This window comes from Panulirus ornatus, chromosome 20 (assembly GCF_036320965.1).
Source record: "Panulirus ornatus isolate Po-2019 chromosome 20, ASM3632096v1, whole genome shotgun sequence".
Lineage (NCBI taxonomy): Eukaryota > Metazoa > Arthropoda > Malacostraca > Decapoda > Palinuridae > Panulirus > Panulirus ornatus.
In genome coordinates, this window is record NC_092243.1 from 43050635 (window position 1) to 43070481 (window position 19847).

Here is a 19847-nt window from a genome sequence, read left to right on the forward strand (position 1 = left end):
AGTATGCATTTCACAGAGCTTACATAAAGCTGGAAGCAGTTACAATACTCAATATCACAAGTTCTTCACTTTACACAAAACATCATCTTAAGTTCCCACTCTAAATATTTTCAGTGCTTTTCAAGTCACCTGGAGTGAGCTGATGTAGTTCACAATCTCAACACTCACAAATCCAAATGCTCTCCATGCTTACTCAGTGAACATCTTATTTGTTTAGATAAAGCAATGCACCAACAAGGGTAAAGCTTGGTGCTATTAAGGAAATGTTTTGTTATTACTGTTGTTCTCACTTAGGAAATAGTGACTGATGAGGCCTAAGAAAGTAAGTGGTCAAAAGTATAAATAGATATTCCTTGTGAAGAAACAGGGGGTGAGAGGTTTCCAACAGAAGCATGGCAGACTTCCTTAGTTAACATGAAAAAGTATGTTAATTTGAAAATTATCTACTTTGGTATCATATTCCTTTTATACTTGTTAATTTTATGAGTTCTGGTGAAATACAGGATACTTAAGGAGTGCAATGGCTTGTTCAGTGTTTGTTTGGGGACTGACTCAACAGAAAGCATAGATCTGAACGTGAAATTTCAGGTTAATTTGCACACCACAATATATGGTATAATTTGAGGATGACACATATGCACAAGACTAGTAGATAATGGGGTATACCTGTAATGGGTTACACAAAATACACTGTAGATGATAATAAAATTAGTATGGAGAACACTTGTTAGCATACCAAATTCCTAAAATAAAGTGCTTTGCTGATGTCAATAGGTTTTAATCTGCAATCACATCCATTAACATATCCACTTTTATATCAAGACTGATATTCTTTTGTTGTTTCATGTCACTGCCACAACTAAAAGAGGGTAGGCACTTCTTTTTCATTTCTGGGAAGGTTTTGGTACAGTTTTGAAAAAGAAAATCTTCAAAAGAAGAATGGTAGGGATATTTATAAATGCAATTTTTTTGTTCACAAATTCAGCTAATGGATCTTTTCTATCTATTCATATCTGCAAAATTTCAAGAACAGAACCTTCATAAATCATGTTCATCTGCTGCCCTCCAAGCATATTCACCTCCTATAACCTCTCCTTTGCACGCCTGTAATTACCTATTTATACAGTACAAGGAAGGAGTTTTACAATCATGGAGCCCTAACTTTTTAGCACATACCTATATATAATTATGTATACACCACTTTTTAAACCAAATCTGTACTCCCAATCACTAATACTATTTCATCAAACAACTCAACAAGCTGCTCCCCATCTACATTTACACGAGGCACCCCATGTCCCCCAATTATACCCTCAACAACTTTTGCATTTGGATCCCCTACCACCAAGATACAATCCACTGAATTAAAACTGCTAAAACACTCACTCAGGTCCTCCTACAAAGTATTCCTTTCTTTTTCACTCTTGTCACTACAAAGTACATAAGTACTAACAGTCATCCACATCTCATAGTCTTTCATTTTAATCCCCACAAAATACTAATTTCACTTCCTTATAATCTAACACATTTTCAAAGCTCCTTCATCAAACATGCCAACCCTTCTTCATTCTCATCTCATTAATACCAGAATTTAACCCCTAAACACTAACAAACCAATCTACCCACTTCTTTTTCATTTCAAGTCTCATTCAGTCATATCATGATCCAAGTTCTTCACATCAAACATTGTATCTACCTCTCCCTCCTTCTCATCCCAGTATATCAACCTTTAATTACACCCCAGCCTGAGTTTTGAGAAATCCTTAATTGACTCCTTCTGTTTCTATTTTGGGAAAGTGATAAAACAAGAATGGGAGAGGTTTAAGGCCCCCTACTCCCATCCCCATTGGTCACCTCTTTCAACATGAAGAACACATATGGGAAGTTTCTTTGCTTCCCTAATTCAGAGCTAAGATATGAGATTTTGGATGAAGAAGTGTGTAAATTATGTGAGAGATGGAGAAGTTTCTTTTGAGGACCAAGTTACAAAAATCCATGCATATATGCAGATAGCAGACATCAAACCTGGGCTAGGGAAAGTAATACAATAGTCACTGCATTGTTGGCCTACTGTGCTACTGTCACTAATGTTACTCTGGCCCAAGCAGTAGTAACTTCAATGTCAGTTTCTAGGCAGGCATCTACTTGCTACTACATTAACATATAAATCAATGTTACCTCCACTGGTACTCACCTCACAGTCAAGCCCAGGCTTCTACAACTTTGTTAATGACTTGAGTTAAAGTATCAAGCAAATATTTGTCACCTACAAGCTTCATGAAAGCTTCCATGGCCTTTGTTGCCAAGGAATTACCACGGAACAACAGGTGAGAATCATCTGTAAAGAAAAAAGGTATTAAGTGTTGCTGAAATCCAGTTAGAGCACTGCTGCAGAAGTAACACACATATTTTGAAATAAATAACTCCATTATGTTAATAATGACTTAAAATTAAACATACCTATTCCCTCAATCTCCATCATGACAAGGTCAGCCAGGAAATTCTGTGCCATGCCTTCTCGCTGCATTATGTGGACCATTGCTGTTGCAATGTCCTCTTTGGCTTTCACGCTAATGACTGGTTCCAACAGCTTACAGATCACACTATAGTTTGTTCTCACATACTGAAAAGACACGTTAAGGATATTGTCAGAACTAAAAAAAGGAAAAGATGTCTGTATACTTGATTTACATCCTCTGCTCACCTAATTCTTGTTAGTATGTATTCTCCAAAAACATTACAGAAAGTTTCAACCAATGTAACTGTCAGTTCCAGCCAACACAAAGCAATGAGCCTGTCTTAGTTCTGAATCAACATTTCATGTTTCTGTTTTAACAGAAACATGCAATCTAATTTACTCATAATTACCATATAAATTTTTAAAATAAACCTTCACTAACATATCAATTCAAGTCATAAAAAAGCAAATAAGAATGTGGTAAACCAACCTGAAGGAAATTTGAATATAATTCCATTGGAAGTATATCAATTGACTGGAACTTGCACTTGATTCTGAGTGCTGCATTGTCTTTACTTGGTGCCCTGTTGTCATTTTGTACTTGGTACCATTTCTCAATGTGACTTCGGCTTGTCACTTTGTCAACTGGTATGTTTACTGTTCCAACCAAAACATTCTTCTCCTGAAATTAATAGTTTTCATTAATGAAGTAATGTTATGGTGACTCTAATCAATTATAACATCCAACAAAGAAAGGGTATGAGATATGTACACTGCAATTCCCCTTACAGCAACAAGGTGATGCTCATGGGAAACCTGTCACCACCTGAAATGTTTTTACATGAAAAATAGAAACCCATTATACGAGGATAGTTATGTTCCTGGGCACTAAATTTCCATATCTAATTCGTTAATATGGGATATACATATAACAACCTAGTCCAAGAACTACTTACCACAGACTACATCAGTTTGACTGTATCTAATGAAAATTAAAAAAAAAGTGGTGATGAGGACTTGAGGTGGTAGTGGAGTGATGGGGTGGAGTTAGGGTTACCAGGAGGGAGAAGGAGTGGCACTACAGTTGTCTACATCAGCCTATGAATAAAACAACTTTATCTAAGCTGGGTAAGTTTTTCCTTGGCCTTCTGAAAAAGCTATCCAATTTTGCTGCATGGTATGCCAATTTTTCCCCACTATCAATCTCCCTGTAGTTACATGATGCATTCGGAAGCACTCTAGAAAACACAAAGGCACATCCTTGGTTGGGATCCATTTCATTAACGAGAGCTAGAACCTTGTTTGTATGCTTGAACAACGCTGCCAATATCTTTATTAAGTGATGTGTGGCAGGGTTTGCTTCAATTCTTCCCATTCAAAGTTTTTCTGCCTACAACTACCTAGCTCTTCATTGGTGAGGTCCTCATAATATGACTCCAGCAATACAGCCCATCTTGTTCTGCAGCTTCTTCAAAGACAACATAAATGGCAAGAATCACAAATGTCTCCTGAATCTGGGGAACTGTTGCTTCCTATGCAAGCTATGAGAAACTATGCAGACACTTAAGCCATACCTTACCCAAAATTCTGCTCAGTCAAGGGTTTGACTTGCAACCAAAACACAGTGATGTTTACATAGTTCATGATGTTACAGTTCTTGCACCAATCCCTGATCAATGGCTTTCCCTCTCCATCTGTGCTATCCATAAGTCAGAAGAATGTACTCCTAGAGTAATATGCCATGGTTTAATCAAGCCCTGATCCATGAGATGAAGGAAGAGATTGGTATTTTTAAGAACAACTCCATCTTAACATTTGTAAAGTATTCAAGATGGCCTGGTGCACTATTCAGAATAAGTAATACTTTATTGGCTAAATTTTTCCAGCCACATTATTTCTCTACTGCTTGACAGAAAGAGCCAATAACCACCTAGGAAAATATTATGGATAATTCAATCCATCTCGTTACATTGCCATATTATAAGTAATGCAAACTTTATATGGACCTTCAAAATTCCATGACTTTCTGAATGAAACACTAGCAAGGGATTTATCTTAAAATCTCCTTCACCATTCCCTCCCAAAAGAAGTGTTCAGCAATCTTTTGTTGCCTTGGACTCAAGAGCAGTCTTTCATTCCTTGTTAACAGGTGTCCTGGCTGGCTTTAAAAAATTAAAAGCTAAATAGTTTCTGAGATATGCAGTAGCCTCCTTTATTTACGAAGGATATATTTCCCTTGTGAAAAAAATTATGACTCTTAAATATTTCACACAACTTAGACCAACCAAAACATTTCACACAACTTGGACCAAACATTTTCTCTTGACTTTTCCAGCCTACCTCATTCTTTAAGTCATCATATAATAACTTGGCCTTCTGTAGATGATTACAGTTGTTATGGGCATGTTCCTTCCAATATGATCTACCAAGACACTTGAGGTTCTTATTGTCTTCGATCATACTGATCTTTCTCTTATACGCTAACTTACAAGTTACTAAGGGCAAAGGAACTATCTCACTTTCATTATATTTTTTTCTTTCAGAGGCCACAGGGGAAAGGGGTCACAAGATTTTAACCTCACCACAGAGTACCATTAATCTTCTCAGCAGACAATGAAATATGTAGTTACACTTACTATGCAGGAAGGACACAATGGGAAAAGGTGCAGACAAACCTCATATTTGCTTTCAAGCTGACTATCAGTAGGTAAGATAAAATCAAAGAGTATTTTACCAAAACATCATAAAAAAGGTTATTTAATGTATGACTCATGGTGAGGTGCCTGAGGATTGGAGGAATGCTTGCATAGTTCCATTGTACAAAGGCAAAGGGGATAAAAGTGAGTGCTCAAATTACACAGGTATAAGTTTGTTGAGTATTCCTGGGAAATTATATGGGAGAGTATTGATTGAGAGGGAGAAGGCATGTACAGAGCATCAGACTGGGGAAGAGCAGTGTGGTTTCAGAAGTGGTAGAGGATGTGTGGATCAGGTGTTTGCTTTGAAGAATGTATGTGAGAAATACTTAGAAAAGCAAATGGATTTGTATATAGCATTTATGGATCTGGAGAAGGTATATGATAGAGTTGATAGAGATGCTCTGTGGAAGGTATTAAGAATATATGGTGTGGGGGGCAAGTTGTTAGAAGCACTGAAAAGTTTTTATCAAGGATGTAAGGCATGTGTACATGTACAAGAGAGGAAAGTGATTGGTTCTCAGTGAATGTTGGTTTGTGGCAGGGGTGTGTGATGTCTCCATGGTTGTTTAATTTGTTTATGGATGGGGTTGTTAGGGAGGTGAATGCAAGAGTTTTGGAAAAAGGGGCAAGTATGCAGTCTGTTGTGGATGAGAGAGCTTGGGAAGTGAGTCGGTTGTTGTTTGCTGATGATACAGCGCTGGTGGCTGATTCGTGTGAGAAACTGCAGAAGCTGGTGACTGACTTTGGTAAAGTGTGGGAAAGAAGAAAGCTGAGAGTAAATGTGAATAAGAGCAAGGTTATTAGGTACAGTAAGGTTGAGGGACAGGTCAACTGGGAGGTAAGTTTGAAAGGAGAAAAACTGGAGGAAGTGATGTGTTTTATATATCTGTGAGTGGATTTGGCAGCAGATGGAACCATGGAAGCGGAAGTGAATCATATGGTGGGGGAGGGGGTGAAAGTTCTGGGAGCATTGAAGAATGTGCGGAAGTCAAGAACATTGTCTCGGAAAGCAAAAATGGGTATGTTTGAAGAAATAGTGGTTCCAACAATGTTACACGGTTGCGAGGTGTGGGCTATAGATAGAGTTGTGCGGTGGAGGGTGGATGTGCTGGAAATGAGATGTTTGAGGACAATATGTGGTGTGAGGTGCTGTGATCGAGTAAGAAAGATGTGTGGTAATAAAGAGAGTGTGGTTGAGAGAGCACAAGAGGGTGTTTTGAAATGGTTTGGTCACATGGAGAGAACGAGTGAAGAAAGATTGACCAAGAGGATATATGTGTCAGAGGTGGAGGGAACGAGGAGAAGTGGGAGACCAAATTGGAGGTGGAAAGATGGAGTGAAAAAGGTTCTGAGTGATTGGGGCCTGAACATGCAGGAGGGTGAAAGGCGTGCAAGGAATAGAGTGAATTGGAATGATGTGGTATACAGGGGTCGACGTGCTGTCAATGGATTGAACCAGGGCGTGTGAAGCGTCTGGGATAAACCATGGAAAGTTCTGTGGGGCCTGGATGTGGAAAGGGAGCTGTGGTTTCAGTGCTTTATACATGACAGCTAGAGACTGAGTGTGAACGAATGTGGCCTTTGTTGTCTTTTCCTAGCGCTATCTCGCGCACATGTGGGGGGAGGGGGTTGTTATTTCATGTGTGGTGGGGTGGCGATGGGAATAAATAAAGGCAGACAGTATGAATTATGTATATATGTATATGTCTGTGTGTGTTATCTCTGGGGTTATGGGAGAAAGGATACTTCCCACGTATTCCCTGCGTGTCGTAGAAGGCGACTAAAAGGTAAGGGAGCGGTGGGCCTGGAAATCCTCCCCTCTCATTTTTTTTTTTTTTCCCAAAGGAAGGAACAGAGAAGGGGGCCGGGTGAGGATGTTTCCTCAGAGGCCCAGTCCTCTGTTCTTAACGCTACCTCGCTGAGGTGGGAAATGGCGAATAGTATGAAAGAAAGAAAAAGAAAGTCTGTGTGTGTATATATATGTATACATTGAGATGTATAGGTATGTATATTTGCGTGTGTGAACGTGTATGTATGCACGCGTTTGTGGGTGGGTTGGGCCATTCTTTCGTCTGTTTCCTTGCGCTACCTCGCTAACGCGGGAGACAGTGACAAAGCAAAATAAATAAATATATCATAAAAAAGTGCACATGATTTACCTTTAAAGTACCTCAAAGCATTTCATTGAAGAAAAAATTATCTGAAGACAAATATATAAAAAAAAAAATAGCTTTCTTAAATTTGGGTTAATTGAGAGGTTTGGGTGATGTTTTATACTCAAAGTTTGAACTATCATTATGTGCAAATTCTCAATTTACAAGCTGCCATTATGTTGGAGACATCTGTATACTCTACTGTAACTCAATATCCTGTAGTTTACTGTATTTTTTGTGGTTATCTTCTGCAAAAATAAAACCCATATATTACCTTCTTCCTCTTTTTCTCTCCTTCTCTATAAAGAGCAACACTGATGGTCTCAACAGAGGGTAGACTAACAAACTCAAACTGTTCTCCCCAAAAGCACATCTCACTCTTTTGTTTGCTTGATGTGCATGCATAGAGTGTATTGTCCAGGAGCAACTCACAAAAGTACCTGAAATCAGTAATTTACATAGAAACAGAACCAACAAAAGGCATAATTGCTGCTTGGATGTAAAAGCATTAAAACTTTGTTTGTAATGTATTCGCAATGAGGAACTGTTTGAATCAAACATAAATGTCTTTACTCTAGCAATTTCTTAAAGTCAGATTTATAGTATACCCTACCTTTTCTTATTGCCAACACCTTTAGCTTCCAGGATAAAAATTTTAAGGGAGTTTTCTGTTCTCCGTACACTATCATAATTGGGATTCACAGCTTTGCGGAGGGAGTCCACCCATCTATCTCTTTCAACTGCAGTTCTACAGCTGAAGTAACGGGTGCCAGTTGGAGAGGTCATCTAGTGGAACAAACATGGTTTACCTTGTTGTGTACATGCAATCTAACTATATTTACCATATATAATTGCAATAAACACAGAAAGAGGCCTACTTAACCTTCCATTTCAAGAATGTCAAACATACAAAATAATATTACAATTTTCACTTAAGAATAGCAAGTGCAAAAGAGGCTTCAGCATTATATCTACTACATAGTAAAATTGCTATTCAGAATAATTTTTCCAAATCACAAAAATGCAAACTAAATTTCTTTTATAAATTAATGACTTTTTCATATTTTCTTCATAAAAAAAGAAAATTTAATTAGCAATACTGTCATTATAAAAACTATTAAGCACTTTAGAAATCAATTGAAACATCATATATTTGATGCTATGTGTTATGTCATCCACTTTTGTGACACTTGGTCACCATACTCAATATGGAATGCAGAATTTCTTGGTATTACATGAAATTTTCCCATCAACTCTACTTCAAATGAACATACGACCTTGTTATAACTTGATTGGTGGCTGGAATATAGCAGATAAGTGCTCATACAAATGAAGACAAAATGACACATATAGCTCACCTGGAAGCAATGCTCCTGACCAAGAACACTAGCATGAAGGGGTTTGATGGTTACCTCGCCTGGCAGAAAAAAATGCACTTTATAAGAATCTAGGCATTATTTTCACAGAAAACAGTGGTTAAACAATTATCCACCTTCTTGGTAGTAATACATCATTACATTATTTTGCTAAGAGTATTTGGTAAGTTGATAAAGCACTACAGAATTATGTCTTGCCTTAGCTTTTTGCTTTAGAGTTATCTATAATGTATACAGATTACGTTACTGTGTATGAGACTGATTTGAATTCCTTCCGACTCTAACCAGGAAAATTACGAATAGCAAAACTCACCAGCAGCCAGGTCGAGGGTGTTCATCATGTTGTGACTAGATAAGAGGGATTCATGTGATCGTGAGGACCTGAGACGTGCTGAGGAGGAACCCAGAGTGAGGGGGTCAGGCTCAAGCAGACCTCCAACACCTGTGCGACCCCCTCTCTTGGTGCGTTCCAATTTGGTGACAGACTTTGTCCTCTTCAGCGGGTTACTCTTAAAAGACCTCTTACTGAAGAAGTTCTGTAACAGAAAGAAACCTCTGTTAATTACTCTCATTACAATGTAATCCCATGACTCTTTTCAAGGGGCTCCTTTTGCTTCATGCTGTAATACTTCAGCAGCAAGGAAAAGATGGACTCATTTAGGTATTCACCAAGTATACTCCTTTTCATTCACTGACAATGATACAGCCTTGCTGAAACTGACTTTATACTTGCAATGTAACCTCATGATGGCAGAGTCAAGTAAAATCCCTCTCTTTCTCTATCACCTTTATATCATACAGATAAACATGATACAAGTAAAACATGCTCCAATCAGAGGCCATCTCGGTGAAGGAAATACAGGTGCAATTAAGAAATAAATTATTTAGGATTTTGCAGATGTTTATAAACCTGACTTCTGAATGATGAAAGGAAACAGGAAAAACGAAACAAGGAAGAGAATTCCACATTCTACATTAACTTAATCTGTCTATCAAATGTTTCGCTGCCAAACATGTCTCCAAGACTGTATTAATATCATGAAACAATGGGATTAGGATTTTCAGATCATACTTGTAATCAAGTGTTGAGAGAGAATGCGAGTGTAATGAGTGCACAGATATATGGTTGCAATTCAACAATGTTGCTGGAGGCCATTACCAATGCCACTGCAGGACAGGATGTTGAGATCATGACCCCCACGACTAACAAGGTGAAGGTCAACCAAGGCGCTCGGAAGCGACCACTACCATATCACCACAATCAATTGTTCTACAACCTTTGTAAGAGGATAACTTATAAGCGCATTCTGAGAGGGGGCCCGTAGGCCTTTTTTTTTTTTGTCTGCATAATTTCTGAAAGTGATAACTATCTCTGGTCTCACTCTATGATGTTAGTTTTAGAAACACTGATACACAAGGTTATATAACTAAAGGGTCGCATGCGCCTAATCTTCCAACCAACTTTTATTTCCTGTAAAACAGCGTAGACGACAAACTCGGGAATTACAATTTGACAACGCTGAAATTTCTCTTTAACGTAACGCCAACTAGGGGAAGAAGAATGTAAACTATACAAAGTAAACAACCAAGTTGGGAAATTTAAGAGAAAGAAATGAATGTGGTTATGACTCCCGGAAATCTATATCCAACTTGGTTCTTTGCCTGGACCTGACTAATCCCCGGTCCGGCAGACACTCACCGGAAGGTCATTATACCGCAGACCTTTCATTATGGCTCGTGCCCTCTACCAGGCCCCAGGCGAGACAGCGGCCGTCCATGTGATTGACGACACTGTTAATAAAGCGAGGAAGACGGGGCTGCTTTGCTTAGGCCGCGACCGCTCTCCAGGAACCTACCTTTGCGTATGCGCCATTTTGTTATTAATAACTTGGGCGCAAGGAACATGCCAAATGGCGACTGACTAGCACGACAAAAGAATCATTCCTAGCAAGGGTCACAGACGGAAAGGAAGGCGGCTATAACTCAACACGGCCATCTGCTTTACCCTTGCCACATCCTGTGGGTAGTGTACTTCAATGCAGACACCAGAAGTCGCCTCTACCCTGATACTCCTCCAAACTGTACAATCCAGGCAAAATTGACATCGCGTCATACGGCAAACGCAACCCTAGTTTCAATAATACAATGTACGACGGAATATCTATCTCACGGAACAAATTCATGATCCCTATTATACTTGCATGACTGCTTCCTCTGATACACATTCTCAAGGTCAGAGTCAAAATCACTCTACCAACGATGCGCACGCGCAGTGACAAGTAGCGTTTTGTCACATGCTTGGTAACACTGCTATGTATGTCTACTGGTTGTTATCATCATGTTCTTGTGTGCAGCAGAGGACATCTTTCTTGAAAGAGTCCTGGATACTAGGACCCTTTCCAGTAACTCCAGCAGCTCCAAGGTCGATGGATTTCTTTAGAATGAAAATTGTTTCACGAAACTATATTCTCTTTCGTTAACCGATGAATTCACTCGCAGTGTATCCTCGACCGAGTTATATATATATATATATATATATATATATATATATATATATATATATATATATATATATATATATATATATATATATATATATAAGAGCAAGGTTATTAGGTACAGTAGGGTTGAGGGTCAAGTCAATTGGGAGGTGAGTTTGAATGGAGAAAAACTGGAGGAAGTGAAGTGTTTTAGATATCTGGGAGTGGATCTGTCAGCGGATGGAACCATGGAAGCGGAAGTGGATCATAGGGTGGGGGAGGGGGCGAAAATTTTGGGAGCCTTGAAAAATGTGTGGAAGTCGAGAACATTATCTCGGAAAGCAAAAATGGGTATGTTTGAAGGAATAGTGGTTCCAACAATGTTGTATGGTTGCGAGGCGTGGGCTATGGATAGAGTTGTGCGCAGGAGGATGGATGTGCTGGAAATGAGATGTTTGAGGACAGACAATGTGTGGTGTGAGGTGGTTTGATCGAGTAAGTAACGTAAGGGTAAGAGAGATGTGTGGAAATAAAAAGAGCGTGGTTGAGAGAGCAGAAGAGGGTGTTTTGAAATGGTTTGGGCACATGGAGAGAATGAGTGAGGAAAGATTGACCAAGAGGATATATGTGTCGGAGGTGGAGGGAACGAGGAGAAGAGGGAGACCAAATTGGAGGTGGAAAGATGGAGTGAAAAAGATTTTGTGTGATCGGGGCCTGAACATGCAGGAGGGTGAAAGGAGGGCAAGGAATAGAGTGAATTGGAGCGATGTGGTATACAGGGGTTGACGTGCTGTCAGTGGATTGAATCAAGGCATGTGAAGCGTCTGGGGTAAACCATGGAAAGCTGTGTAGGTATGTATATTTGCGTGTGTGGACGTATGTGCATGTGTATGGGGGGGGGGGGGGTTGGGCCATTTCTTTCGTCTGTTTCCTTGCGCTACCTCGCAAACGCGGGAGACAGCGACAAAGTATAAAAAAAAAAAAAAATATATATATATATATATATATATATATATATATATATATATATATATATATATATATATATAACACGATAAGTTCGGGGAATTCATCGTGTTTCATTTTCCTCGTGGTTAAATGCGAAAAGTACGCGAGCGTACATAAGATGTAACTAAAACCACAAGGAAACGAAAATTGCAAAGTTCCAACAAAGGCAATGATGAGGGATGCACTACCCAGAATAGATGTATCTAACACTGACAGCACATATACTGTACACAGTGTGACACGAAACTGCATCTCGTGCAGTGAGTACAAGGCAAGAAATCTGGTCAAACACTGACATCACTGTCATCAAGCACTACCAACTGGCCAGATGACACTAAAGACACACAACATAGTTATCTGACAACAGACAACGAGACTGTTAATTTTAACATTAAACATTGATATAGTCGACACTAAACACCGAAAAAATGGCTTGTTGATACCAAATATTGACAATGTGATTACATGTATACCACGGGGATGTGTATATTCCACGGGGATGTGTATGTATTAGTATTTTATATTTGGTTATATGAAGGAAATCCACTAAACTAAGTCACTGTTCAATGAGTACATTAATGACTGGCGCCTCCCTGAGTGCTATGAAGGTTCGAGGGACCCAGAGGTGTTCCATGTTTGTACTGTTGTCCAGATCTCAGATTTGTCTGTAGTTTGCATCATCGTTGTCTTCCAAGTCTTTGCCTTCTTTATGGACTGCTTCCCTTAAGTAAGAGGACAGGTTTAATCTTTAAACGTTCGAGCTGTTCTTCAGTGTAGAGGTGTTCCATTTGCGTCGAACTACAGAGCCTTATTTTGTATCCTCGGGTACTTATGCATGCGTTACATTGTCTACAGACTACAGGTTGTTACGATAATCCCCTACGTTAGGTGGTTACGTCGTCTACATACTACAGGCTGTTACGATCACTCCCACGTTAAGTGGTTACGTCGTCTACACACCAAGAGCCGATAACACCATCCCCTTCGTTAGCTGGTAACAATGTCTCCGGACAACAGGTTGTTGGGATCATTCATTACGTTAGACGGTACACGTTGTTTACAGACTACAGGTTGTTACGGTCATCCCTAACGTTAGGGTGGCGAGAGTAACGGGAAGGACTGCACATACGAAATATATTAATGTTGCGAGTGCGTTGCCACTAGGCTCTGTTTGGGGAGTAGACAAGGTAAATAAGTGATGAGAGCGAAAACAGGGGTTCAGATACAAACATGATTCGTCAGAGTAGGTTAAAGAAACTCTACTGAAAAACTCTACTATTCCTTTAAAATAAATAAGAAACTGTTTAGCAAGCTATTCAAAATGCACATTAGACCTTAAGTGGAAAATGGTTCTCAATTTTGGTCACTGCACTTAAAAAAAACACAAAGAACTAACAGAGGGATCCGCAGGACTAGAGCAAAGATGGACTCAAAACAAGACCTGAGCTACAGTGAAAAGTATGAAGCCATAAAGGTGCCTACTCTGGAAAAGAGAAGAGTAAGAACAGGCTTGATCAAAAGCTCCATGTTTCTAAACCTCTTCCCATGTCGATAGTAAACAATTAATTCTTTGCGATCATGCAATACAAATCAACCAGAGGTCTCAACATGAAACTACGCTAGAAAACTTGAGAAAATATGTAAAGAAGTACTTTCACAATACGACAGGAGTGGGAAATTACAGAAGAGGCTTGGTGATATAACTATCAATGCATACTATATGTATAAATAGGTCACTACACACAGGACACACAGGAGGCCCTACGACGGTAAGGAGAATACACACACCCCCAGCGGGTCAGCTGGAGAAGCTTGTAGTGACAATACAACGGCTCCTACACACGACCGACATCATCCACAATAACTCAACTTTCACTCTTAGTTTGCTACTCAGCTGCTGACCACCTGAGGCGCTGGATGGAGCACCCTCACCAATTGCTGATCAACGGAGAGGCTGGACGAAGCACCCTCCCTCACCAACCGGTGACAAGGACACACACTTGAAAGTTAATAACATACACTTTACACCCAGCCACTGACTTGTGATCACGCTGTCCAAACCACTCATAACTTGTCCTTTTAATTCTTGGAGTGAACGCTGGGATAAGCAGCTCTGGCAGGGGCAGGTCATGCAGGGGGCGGGGATACCTGGCCTGGAGCAGCTCTGCTTGGAGCAGGTCATGCAGGAGGCAGGGACACCTGGCCTGGAGCAGCGCTGCCTGGGGCAGGTCATGCAAGAGGTGGGGATACCCGGCCTGGAGCAGCGCTGCCTGGGGCAGGTCATGCAGGAGGCGGGGACAACTGGACTGGAGCTGCTCCAGCAGGAGTAGGTAATGCAGGAGGCGGGGGCACCTGGCCCGGAGAAAGGGTTTGTGAATCACGTGGCCACATCCGGTGCTCTCGCCCACCCTCTGCGTCACACACACACACACACACACACACACACACGCATTATAACATCACTACCACCGCCGTTGCTGCTGCCTGGGAAGTGGAAAATCATTATTACAGGTCTGCGATCGTCCACTGACACACGTGTACTTCTATGCCTGTATGGTAGACCAATGACTTGACGAACCCTTACTTAAACAAAACCAAGCGTGCCGAGGCTTGCCAGCGGTAAGGGCAGGCCAGGGGGGGCTGGCTGCTCGGCTCCAGCCACACACCCACAACACCTCCACACTCAAAATAAACACACCACACAAGATCTACCATGCCTGATTATTCCATCGAGATTAAACCTTAAACCCTGACGTATCATTTGGAGATAAATGAGGACACTTAGAGGTCACCAGAGGTCGGCTGCAAGCTGGACAGGAGGCACAGTCGGGTTACAGAACGTTGTCTGAATAAACTAGTAAGGCGCAGCACCGGTTGTGTGACAGCACCGGGCGGGACCAGCATATAAAGTAACAGGAACTACGAAATATTGCAGAGACCTAAACAAGATGCAGGAACGACTACTGAAACCTAACCCTGAAAAGGGTGTCTCAACTCATCAGAATATAAGTACCACAACAGGGGTGACAAAGTACTAGTACCGAGGAAGGAACCTACGCGCTGACATCAAGCCGAACTCACCATCAGAATATCATGGGAGAAGGATCATGAGGGAGGCAAACCATATTTTTGATCAGTGTGGAAGTTGCCTTCACGTAGACGGACGAGTAAGATATTTAGGAAGATATACACGACGTACCTACATTCGCCCAGCGGTGGAACATACCATAACAGTCTCGTCTCCCCCACTTGAGGTGCTACAGTGAATTACTGGAAAGGGTCAAAAGGAAGGAACAGGACTGGTAGCACACGTGAGTGGAATGAGATAAGCGAGGTGGACAGCCTTCCATCTGCTCGATTTGTAAGAAAAATACCATGAACCATAACTACATGAGAATTCCTACAGGTATCAGTCGACATGAGAGTGCAACAATTCTCTGAGGTCCGAGGCGAGTCCAAAACAAGAGGACGGAACTGGATATCAGGCAAAAGGAGTGTTCGGAGGGACGTGAGGACACGTGACTTTTGGCCACAGGGTTGTGGGACTCTTGGAAAAACCTTAAAGAAGACCAAGTTAACGACAGTGCCACTGAGAAATGTAAAAGCTTTTATGAAAAGTATGGGACGTGAAGCACTGCGATTGCTCGACTCCCTCCATTCAAGCGCAAACAAGTAATAAGAAAGAGGTTTGAGCCTCCTTCAGAGCCAGGTCTTGCCGAACCAGTAATCAACACTGGTTCATGGCCAACATCTGACCTTCAAACAATACACGACATTCTATCTGCATACGTTGCCTACACCCACACCTGAACAACACTACACGTTGCCTCCACCCACATCTCACCAACACTACATGTTACCTACACCCACACCTCAACAACACTACACGTTACCTACACCCACACCTCTACACGTTACCTACACCCACACCTTCACCTAAACCTTACCAGCAATACAGGTTACCTACACCCACACTTCAGTAACTTAAACTGGGTGTCCTGTTTACTTGTCGAGACGTCTCTTCTGAACAGTTGCTCCAATTATATAAAGGATTGATCCGTCCTTGTATGGAGTACTGCTCTCACATCTGTGGTGGTTCTAGCTCTGCATCCTTACTTGACAGTGTTGAGCCGAAAGCGGTCCGACTAATAAACTCTCCCAAGCTAACTTCCAAACTTGACCCTCTTGCCCTACGTTGCAGTGTTGGTTCACTTTCCCTCTTCCATTGATATTAATTTGGTTTTTGCTCCCGAGAGCTGGCTGCTTGTGTGCCCCCACCACTAGCTAGACCACATAATAACCGGCAAGCTGCTGCGTTACGTGATCACTGAGTGACCATCAGCAACTCAAGGGTGGGCCGTTTTGATAACAGTTTCTTTCCCTACACCTCGAGGCTTTGGAACTCTGCCTTCTCGTGTCTTTCCCAATAACTATGACCTGGCACATTCAAAAAGACAGGTTTTCTCACTTCCTCCAAAATTCGTAAAACTTCGCGTCTTTTCTATGTTTCAATTAAAGCCCAACCTTGATGTGAACTTTTGTCCGTGATTAGAACCTTCAAATTTAAAAAAAATCCACACGTCACCAACACGACATAACTTACACCCACACCTCACCAATACTACATACACAACCTACACTCACAACTCACCAACACTACATACACATCCTATAACTCACACCTCACCAACACTACATACATAAACTACACCCAAAACTCACCAACACAACATACACAACATTACACTCACACCTCACCAACACTACACGTAACTTAAACCTGATCAACTAGGCAGTTATTACACCCACTGATCTCATGTTTCCAATATTCACGAGTAATACATAGAGCCCTTCATCATGATTCATCACATATCATCCATACTCACATCGCATCGGCAACGGCAAATCATCAACTCACAAGAAGGCAATACTAACGTTTGATACACAGCCATGAACATATACGTTCTGTACCACTAACAGATCACCGACACCTCACACTACCTCAACACAGTCCAGGAGCTGCTGCACGATCGCTGGAGTCAGCACACACCGCCACACTACTTCCCACGACTGTGATCAACAGGACGGTTATAGGAAAAAGGGAACCATCAAGTTACTGTGAGAACAAAGAAAACGGGGTCCGTCTGAGGACACCTACCGAGTTGCCGAAGCTGTAGACAACTTGATTGTCGTCCCAGTACAGGTTCCCCTCACTGCCTGTGATTATCTCAAACATTTTCTCTTATTGTAAAAGTTTCTTTCACAAGTCACAACCTCTCCGGAGGTACAGCACTTGACGCTGGATCACACACGACTCACTGGAAGACTATTTAACGGCGGTGCACTTGCTTGTCTGACACCATAATCCAACTTGAGCACCTTTTTGACGAGAGGGTGGGTGGTGGTTGTGCTGCAGGAGCCAGTGTGAGGCGGTATAGTGGGGTGTGAAGGAACCCACCCTCCTGGGACACCAAGCAGATCGGGAGCTGAGAGTCCTGCCCAGCTCACTCCTCTTCCAAGATCGTACTGGGGTATTCCTACATCTCATGGCCGGATGCGAGCACAGCAGAGTTGCCACAGTCAACGCTCAACATAAACTCTCACATTAAATGTTTCTTATCAACATCACTCCACAACTAACAGCACCGAGTCTATGGGCACCTGCGATGTAAGATTTCACTCGATGACACACACACACACACACACACACACACACACACACACAATGTAAACCGTCTGGCAAGGGATAGATAACCTTGGCAGGAACTGCATTTCTGTGCTGCCCCGTCCAACACCTCCGTAACCTTACCCAATACCAATTATTTTCAACTTAACGCTCAGGAAGGCCAGGTGGAGACACCGATCAAAGATCCAGACACACTGTCTGGCAGCCACTCACAGTGACGTATATGCCTTCCGTAGGAAATACAGTCCCAAGTCACAACTTCGGGACAGTGAAGGCGTCGTGCAGTCTACTGTGTTGGAATGAAGCCCCTGCCGGCACTCCCACAGGACCCTACTATAGTGGGCGGGGCAAGCCGCAGGTGTCGCTTGCGGGAAAACAAAAGCATGTCCGGCAGCTGCATCGGAAATGTATAAAAACAGGCCATGATTCCCTCTAACTTATCTTCGTTACGTAAATGTTCAGGATCATCATAATGGTGGCGAAAGAAATCACATCAGTCCCGGCCAGACCGACACACGGTCTCCCGCACCTTCCCTACACGACAGTTACAAAAACAGGGTTGCAGGCTGAGGTAATGACGCCTCAGGGGGATGGAAACTCCCTCCCTCGCCTGGAGTGTGGTGAGGACGATTGCAAGGTGTGGAGGTCTGGCACCTTATGTTTCGTTTATATCCAAGGCTCCATCCAGTTAAGGACAAAAATCTCTATCAAAACCAGCCTCTGAAATACGAAAAGAGTAAAGATGTGGGGAAATAAGGAGTGGAAAAAAACAACAATAAGTTTTGCATGAAGTGGAAAACCTGTCTTTTAAAATGGGGACAACAAGACGCAAATGTTATGTAAGACATAATGGGGGAGGGGGAGGGGGGAGTAAAGAGCTCCGAGGCTTTACGGTGTAGGGAAAGGAACAGACATTACGACAGCAAAACCCTGTGTTGCCTATGGCCATACAGTCATTATGAAATAGCAGCTTGTCGGGTATTTCGTGGTCTAGCACACGAGCAGAAACCAAAGTAATAACTGTAGAGAAGGGAAGGTGAACTAACATTTCGGAGTAGGGCATGTGGGTCAAGTTCTGATGTCGGACTGTTTCAGGTATGTGGAGCTAGAAACCTCCAGGAAACAGTACGGCAGCATCAACCCTCTGTATAACTGAAGCAACTGTTCAGAGAACAATTCACGGACTGTGAACAAGACCATGTGTGTATACAACAAACTTAGGTACTTGTGAAATGCTGGGTCACACATTTCAGTTAACACCAAATCCGTTCACAGTCTTGTGTGATGGGATTACGCAACTGTCGAGGGTTTTTTGAAATGAAAAATGGGCAAAAACTGATTTTAAGAAGCATGACACCTAACTAGGTTAGGTATCACCTGAAGCTGTAAGAAAAAGAACGTCGATATAACAGGAGAGGATGAACCAAACGTGAAAAAAAATGCAGTTTAAAGTCGTCAGCGTATAAGTGCAACTGGTCATGTGATAACAAAATTAAATAACCTGGTCATGTGATAACAAAATGAAATAACCGATATAGAGGAGGAAGACTGTAGAGAACAGTGCAAATCCCTGGAGGGCGGGACTGAGCCATGAACAATTATGGAGATAGACCAGCCACAGAAGAAGCGTGATATGACGAGGAAAAAAAAAAGCCAATGGAAGAAAGCCAAGAGATGGGGATCTGGAGGTCAGACCCTGATGTCACGCCTGTCAAAAACTTCTGGGAAGCCAATGACTATTCCCCAGTCTCTCAAAGATGCTGGCCATTAGTAAGATGGGACAGGACACTTACCACGACCATATCAAACTGTTGTCAGCACACAGTTGGACGTCTAGAAAGTGATGGCAACTCTACAATCTCTGCTTCATCATCAAAATTTCATAATCTTACTTTATGACAAACATTACATTATCATGATAAAGCATGGGATAATCATTATACCAAAAGTAGATGCAAGCACGACAGACACCCCAACCTCCCCCCAC

General features: G+C 41.7%; 1 protein-coding gene across 1 annotated transcript in view; it reads right to left on the minus strand.

The window, feature by feature from the left end:
* The window catches only part of LOC139755744 (uncharacterized), a 715481-nt gene that overhangs the window by 18106 nt on the left and 677528 nt on the right, over window positions 1–19847 (minus strand). Inside the window, 8 exon segments of the mRNA XM_071674375.1 lie at window positions 2195–2209; window positions 2211–2338; window positions 2461–2623; window positions 2949–3140; window positions 7585–7750; window positions 7924–8096; window positions 8669–8727; window positions 9000–9222. Of these exon segments, the coding sequence (XP_071530476.1) occupies window positions 2195–2209; window positions 2211–2338; window positions 2461–2623; window positions 2949–3140; window positions 7585–7750; window positions 7924–8096; window positions 8669–8727; window positions 9000–9222 (1119 nt within the window).